Below are 7,061 nucleotides of genomic sequence, written 5' to 3'. Positions count from 1 at the left end.
TTGAGATGAAAATAAATTCATATGTTTTTAGAAACAAATTCCACAAACTGGCATTGCTATGATGTATTCTTTTTCATGTCACTTCGATACAGATAGCAGTTTTGTGTCTTTTGACAAACAGAGCTACAGCTTCAAATAAAAAACAAAATGAGAAGAGCAACTACAGCTACTAAATATGTCGCCACTCAATTTGTGGGGAACAAACAGACAATTCTTTCTGGATATCTGGAATAATGGAAAGAAAAAAGGTGCTTGAATCTTCATATAACTCAGGCAACATACTCACTTGGCACTGGCAAGCTGGGTTCGGAGGAGCTTCGCAGCAGCCACCATGTTCTTGAGAGCAGGATTCACCTCAGCGTACTTGCGTGTCTTGAGACCACAGTCGGGATTGACCCATAAGATGTTGGTCTCGAGCACTGCAAGCATCTTGTTGATCCTGTCTGCAATCTCTTCGGTTGATGGTATTCTAGGAGAGTGAATGTCGTACACACCGGGGCCAATTCCAGCACCATACTTCACTCCCTCACGGAAGACTGACAAGAGCTTCTCGTCAGAACGGGAGTTCTCAATTGTGATCACGTCGGCATCCATATCAATGATGGATTGGATGATGTCATTGAAGTTGGAGTAGCACATGTGAGTGTGAATCTGTCGAGATAATGAAATATTAGGCAAATCGAAGATATTATGAACTGTTGAAGGTAATGAAAATCTCAGTGGTTAATGTAGTAACCTGAGTCGTGTCTTTGACACCACAGTTTGTGATACGGAAAGAATGAACTGCCCAATCCAAGTAGAAAGCTTCCTCAGACTTCCTAAGAGGCAATCCTTCTCTTAAAGCAGCTTCATCGATTTGGATGACATTAATGCCAGCCTTCTCGAGATCCTCAACCTCGTCCTTGATGGCCAGGGCAATTTGATAGCATGTTTCAAACCTAGGAGATGATAATATACACAAGAAGCATTAGGCAAAATGTACGGTATAAAGGGGGGAGGGGGAACTACAGTAGCTTCTTTCAGTTTAAGCATGTAGGGAAACATTATCTTCCATTACCTTGGCTGGTCAACTCTAACAAAGGACCAGTTGAGAATTGTGACAGGGCCCGTGAGCATTCCCTTCATTGGGCGGGCTGTCATGCTCTGAGCTGCGGTAGACCAGAAGACAGTCATGGCTTTCGGGCGGCTCACATCACCATAGATGATTGGAGGTTTCACGCAACGGGATCCATATGATTGCACCCAACCATTGACGGTGAATGCAAAACCTGACAACTGCTCCCCAAAGTATTCAACCATATCGTTCCTCTACAGTGAGGATGAAGAAATTCACGTTAGAAGGGGAAAGATGAGAAAAGAGTACGACATCCTCACACTGCTCTTGATTTCCTCCTCAACGAGGCTCTAAATAACTCACCTCGGGCTCTCCATGAACTAGAACATCAATGTCAAGCTCTTCTTGGAGTTTGACAACCTTGCTAATTTCCTCCTTAATAGCCTTCACATATTCCTCCTCGGAGATCCTAAAGAAAGCCAAAAATTGCAAACATTAGAAATAGGATTAAGATATTTTTTTCACTTCAAAGAAAGCTGACATTAATTTACTGCTCACTTGTTAGCTTTGTATTCACGACGAACCCTCCTGAGTTCAATGGTTTGGGGGAAGGAACCGATGGTGGTGGTTGGAAGGATTGGAAGATTAAGCTTCTTCTGTTGAGCATCAAGTCTTGCACTAACATTTGTAGCACGGCGGTGATCAGAGCCCTTCAAAGCAGCAGCCTGCACAATAAAAAAAGCAATTCATCCGTTAAAATAATCCATGCAAACAGACAGTAAAACACCTTATAGATTAGACAAGAAATGGATGTAGATGTACATACCGCTTTCTGAACAGCCTCATTGGTCACCCTTGGGGACGACTTCCTTGAAGCATGAGCTGCAGCGTTAGCGCCAAAGAATGCCTGGAAAAATAAAGCATAAGCTCATGAGTTTGTTAGTGGCCAAAACACTGTGCATCTGCTCAGATACTAGACAAGTCACTTTACTGGGAAATAGTGTTTTCCTCATAACATGGCATTGAACAATTCCCAATTCCCAATTATCTCCTTGGGGTGCTTTTGTATTCCTTCATTTAATCTCATTGACAGCCAGCTTTTTACCAAAGAAAAAACCCTGTTTTCGGCTGACTATAATTGACAAACCCCAACCCAAAAGGTTAGATATCAAGGCCTAAAAACCTAGCTTACACCTTGAAGAGATAAATTTCATCAGAATCAAGAACATACCTCGTCCTTCGCACCAGCCAAAGCCTTTGCCAATGCATTGACTTCAACAATCTTTTGAGCAGCAAAAGCTAGCCATGATTTGATTTCATTGTCCAACTTGGTTTCATTGGCAAGGTCCACGGCAGTGTGAAGAAGTGAGCAGGAGGTGGAGACGACAAGCTTATCTGCATTTTTTTTTTTTTTTTTTTTTTTGGAGGGAAAAGAAATCAGTGAAAAACCACACAAGAAGAATAACACCATATGAAGCACCATGTACCAACATCGTAATACAAACATAGGCAGAAGACTAGCGCACCTTTACCCACAAGGGTAGCCAGTTCCTCCAATGTACTAACTGAGGCAGCAAGATCATTAGCCCAAATGTTCCTTCCATCAACTACTCCAGCAAAAAGGAACTTCCCCTTGGGGAAATCACCCTTAATCAATCCAAGTGTCTTATCACCGCGAACCAAATCAAACCCATAGGCAGTGACACCCTTCAAAGAAGTAAGGGTCTTGTATGCCTCAGCAGGGACGTCAGCAAAATATGTCTCAACAAGAACATTCAAGCCAGAGAGAGTTGATTCTAGTCCAGCATATGCATTTGAGAAGGCTTGCAATTGGTGCGAGTCAAGATCCCGCACCAGAGTAGGCTCATCAAACTGAATCCAAGTAGCGCCTGCCGCTTTGAGGTCAGAAATAACCTCCCTGAAAAGTTATCCACCATTAATATTTGAAAAGAGAACCATTATGTTATGGGAACACTCTGGTATGATGTCTAGATAGAGAGATAGTTCTTTACTTGTAGACGGGAAGGATCTTGTCAAGAAGGGAGAGAAGGGAGAAGGTCTTGTCGACACCCTTTGCAGGTTTAGAGAGCAACAAGTACGACACAGGGCCAACAAGAACTGGAACGGTGTCTACTCCAAGCTGCATAAGCAAATTATATTTGCAATGTCTTATATACCTTATTTTTTGTGAACTTTTAGCAGAGTCAACGTACATATCTAAAACAACACAAACACTTACAGCCTTGGCTTCTTTGTATTCATCGACAGCCTTGTGGGAAGCATAAGAGAAGGTCACCTCTGGGCCCAACTCGGGGACAATGAAGTGGCTGCATCATTGCAACGAGAGGGTTAATGATGCATAGTAGAGGCATAATGTTGCAATTGATGTTCGTTCGGAAAGTAAAAGGGGCGGGCGGTGGTTACTTACTAATTTGTGTCAAACCACTTGGTCATTTCCATAGCCGGAACAGACGCATTTCCTCTAGCCATGGAGAAGTAGGTATCGAAACCAATCTCACCGCCAGTCCAACCATATCTAGGAGGAACGGCCCCAAGCAATGCAGTGGTGTCGAGCAGCTGATCGTAGTATGAAAAGGTGTTGCTGGGGATGTACTTGATCCCAGCACCAGACATCTGTTTCCAGATGGAGGACCTCAGATCTGCAGCGACCTTCTTCAAGTCTTCAGCGGTGGTCTTCCCATCCCAGAATGATTCAAGGGCAAACTTGAGCTCCCTCTTGGGGCCCATACGAGGATATCCAACAATGTGAGAGGCCATTGTTCTGGTGGAGAGAGGGAAAAGGCGGTTAGAAGGAAGTAAAATTGAATGAGGTTGTGAGGGAGATTTGAATTGGAAAAGGGTAAATCCGAGAAGGAATGAGGGTGGTGAGCAGGAGAAGGAAGCAAACATGTAAGATGGTGTTTGAAAAAGCAAATAGGCAGTAAGAAAAGAGCAGATCTAAGAACAGAGACGTTGAAGAAAACAAAAAGGGGCAGCAGATCCAGAGGAGAAGAGCATATAGCATATAGCAATAGAGAGATTGAGAGTAACAAAAAACAGAGAGATTGAGAGTAACAAAAAACAGAGAGATTGAGAGTAACAAAAAACAGAGAGATTGAGAGTAACAAAAAACAGAGAGATTGAGAGTAACAAAAAACAGAGAGATTGAGAGTAACAAAAAACAGAGAGATTGAGAGTAACAAAAAACAGAGAGATTGAGAGTAACAAAAAACAGAGAGATTGAGAGTAACAAAAAACAGAGAGATTGAGAGTAACAAAAAACAGAGAGATTGAGAGTAACAAAAAACAGAGAGATTGAGAGTAACAAAAAACAGAGAGATTGAGAGTAACAAAAAACAGAGAGATTGAGAGTAACAAAAAACAGAGAGATTGAGAGTAACAAAAAACAGAGAGAAGGGGAAGAGAGAACGAACCTTGAGAAGCGGATCACCGACGGAGGCTCCCCTTGGAGAGGTGAGAAACAATAAGAGAGAGTGAGAAGGGGGGAATTGGGGGAATTGGGGGAATTGGGGGAAGGCGCGAGTTGGAAGAAGTGGAATGGAGCCTTATTTATAATACAAATCCATCCTGACGTGATGTGGCAGATCTGGGAAATCGGAATAGCGAGCGAGAGAGAGAGAGAGCTGGTGCGTGAGTGAATCCTACGTGTATTTTGTCTTTTCTTTTTTCTTTTTTCTTTTTTCTTTTTTCTTTTTTCTTTTTTCTTTTTTCTTTTTTTTTTTTATATTTATTTATAATGTTCTTTTTAGTGGTAGTGGTAGTGGTAGGGCGAGAAAACCTGATATGGCAAATTATTTTACGGTAAAGAATGATAGGAGGGATTGTTGGGGTTGGTGTCGGTGTTGGTGCTGTGAATCAATTTTGTTGGGGGAAAAGCGTGACGTGGAGGTCAAGAGTAGGTTCTAATGAAAACAACCTAGTATCAAAATCAGGATGAAAAAAGTCGAACCAATGCAAAACATTGTTTCTCGGCACCTTCACACATGGTAGAGGGTGCTTCTATTCATGTAACCCTGCACAACAACTCACACTTGGGCAGACAGGTAATGTGTAGGTAGTGCTTGTCTTCGACTTCCGCGAGTGCGTCATGTACCTTTGATTTTTTTAATGAAGACGTGTGGCGCTTGTGGATAGACATGTCCATATTGAGTTGGAGTAGAGGCGGACGGTCAGGGTCGAAAGTGGGTGGTACGGGTTAGGTCAATCAATTCGGCTTCCCATTGGTGTCACAATGCATCACGCACCTGTCGACGTAACATGTGTCCTCACCAACAACCAATGTATGTTCCTCTCATCAAACTAACATGTGCCGCTGTGAATTCCTTCGTCTCCCTCGTACACAATTATGTAGATTTGGCAAGAATTTCTTCAATTTCCTAAACTTTTCAAATTTCTTTGGATTTTCATAACTTTTCCTACCAAACTCAAACTCTATTCAATTTGTGATTCCATCATCTAAATTATATTGTTCAATCTTTCTTTTTTTAAAAAAAAAAAAAAAATCTCGTAATTAATAATCATTCATAAGAACTAAACACACTCAAAGATGGCAGAAAAACATGTTCTTATCGTTCCTGAAAATTCGTCGAAGCTTCAACTTTCCGTCTAATTCATCCTTGAGTTTGTTCATGGAAATTGTGAGAAATATTTCCTATATTAACATAGTGGAAACTCAAAACATATGAATTTATCAAAATCTCACAAATTTGAGGAAAAACTAAAGTCAAAAAGTTTGTAAATGTTACCTTTTTTAAAGTTTTCTAAGTATTTTTCCTTCTAACGCAACCTGAAACTCACCCTCTAAGGTCCTCAATAAAATTTAACAAGTTCAGAATTAAAGGAAAAACCTTAGAAAATTTACGTACTTGTTGGACTCAAGTATTACAAATTCTCCCCTCCTTGAAACTTTCGTCTCCAAAAGTTGTTTATTCTTGGAAGAACTCAGGGTAGGACTTTCCCATGTCCTCTTTAGGTTCCCAAGTCCCTTCATCGTCCCCATGATTTCTCCCATAGGACTTTGAACAAGGGTATGACTTCACTGTGCAACTACTCATCACGAACTAATATCCTGATAGGCTCCTCCGCATAAAACATATGTTCTCAAAGAGGGAGTGTCGCATGTTCTACTAAATGTGTAGGATTAAAACTATAGTTTCACAACATAGAGACATGGAACGCGTTATGCAATGCAATAAGGGTGGATGACAATGCTAGTTTGTACGCGTTCTATCCTCTCTAGGATCTCAAAGAGACTTATGAACTTTAGACTCAATTTGACTTTCTTCCTGAATCTTAAATTAAACTCAAAATCCATGCCTTACACGATCTGTCTACAATTACACAAACGAGTGTACCCAAAGTCACGTCGACCATGCCTTACACGATCTGTGGTTGACCCATGCTTCTACATACATAAGCCATCTTTCCATTGGCTCCTTTTGAGTCTCTTGCTTTCTTTTGGAATGCGGGCATAAAATTCAGAGTCTGTCCCCATTGTAGCTTAGAATGCTTGAAAGGGTGCTTTGTTGGGGCAGTGAGATCTTTTTTTAAGATATTGCAATCCAACAACAGCACAAAAAATTGCTTGAAGTACTTTTAGATATTCGTGTGTTTTAACTCTCTTAATTTTCTCCTAGCGAGGATCTCGAAATTTTATGTAAATAATTTGGATTGGATTTCTTGTTTCAATATTTTCCAAGTGTGTACGGTCCATCAACCATCTTGTATATCTATATATTTTGACCTCCACTCAACTTTGCATCTTCAAACAGGTGTTTTGCAACATTGCAAATGTGACCTTTGCTTCTTGTGTTTGTAGCTCGAAAGTATTTTTCAAAGTCAAAAATGAATTTTTTTTAAACCTTGGAATCTTTAACCCTTTAGAAGCGTTTTGAATTATTGTAATAACCACAAAAAAAAAAAAAAGGAAGGAAAATGTCCCACATCTTAAAATTGATAAAAGCGAGAAGTAGGGGTTGACCTACCG

At 40.8% G+C, this 7,061-nt stretch overlaps 1 protein-coding gene across 1 annotated transcript; it reads right to left on the bottom strand.

Annotated features, from left to right (window-relative positions):
• Positions 1 to 4,608, bottom strand: LOC111800234 (5-methyltetrahydropteroyltriglutamate--homocysteine methyltransferase 1). Its single transcript, XM_087126341.1, has 12 exons — positions 4,489 to 4,608; positions 3,483 to 3,836; positions 3,294 to 3,381; positions 3,067 to 3,194; positions 2,581 to 2,972; positions 2,286 to 2,449; positions 1,881 to 1,961; positions 1,613 to 1,779; positions 1,418 to 1,523; positions 1,058 to 1,308; positions 737 to 938; positions 1 to 651 (listed from the first exon to the last, which is right to left on the bottom strand). The coding sequence occupies exons 2-12, from the start codon at positions 3,830 to 3,832 to the stop codon at positions 283 to 285; spliced, it is 2,298 nt and encodes a 765-aa protein (XP_086982467.1). The 5' UTR covers positions 3,833 to 3,836; positions 4,489 to 4,608; the 3' UTR covers positions 1 to 282.
• Positions 4,609 to 7,061: the final 2,453 nt, after the last annotated feature.

This window comes from Cucurbita pepo, chromosome 8 (assembly GCF_057944985.1).
Source record: "Cucurbita pepo subsp. pepo isolate OVF chromosome 8, ASM5794498v1, whole genome shotgun sequence".
Lineage (NCBI taxonomy): Eukaryota > Viridiplantae > Streptophyta > Magnoliopsida > Cucurbitales > Cucurbitaceae > Cucurbita > Cucurbita pepo.
The sequence above is the reverse complement of the archived record's forward strand: the minus strand, read 5'-3'. Positions and strand labels throughout refer to the sequence as shown.

Coding starts and splice junctions, on each gene's coding strand:
- LOC111800234 (XM_087126341.1), bottom strand. CDS start 3,832: ATGGCCTCTCACATTGTTGGATATCCTCGTATGGGCCCCAAGAGGGAG. Junction 2,973..3,066: donor AAGATCCTTCCCGTCTACAA/GTAAAGAACTAT, acceptor ATAACTTTTCAG/GGAGGTTATTTCTGACCTCA. Junction 1,780..1,880: donor ATGAGGCTGTTCAGAAAGCG/GTATGTACATCT, acceptor TTTATTGTGCAG/GCTGCTGCTTTGAAGGGCTC.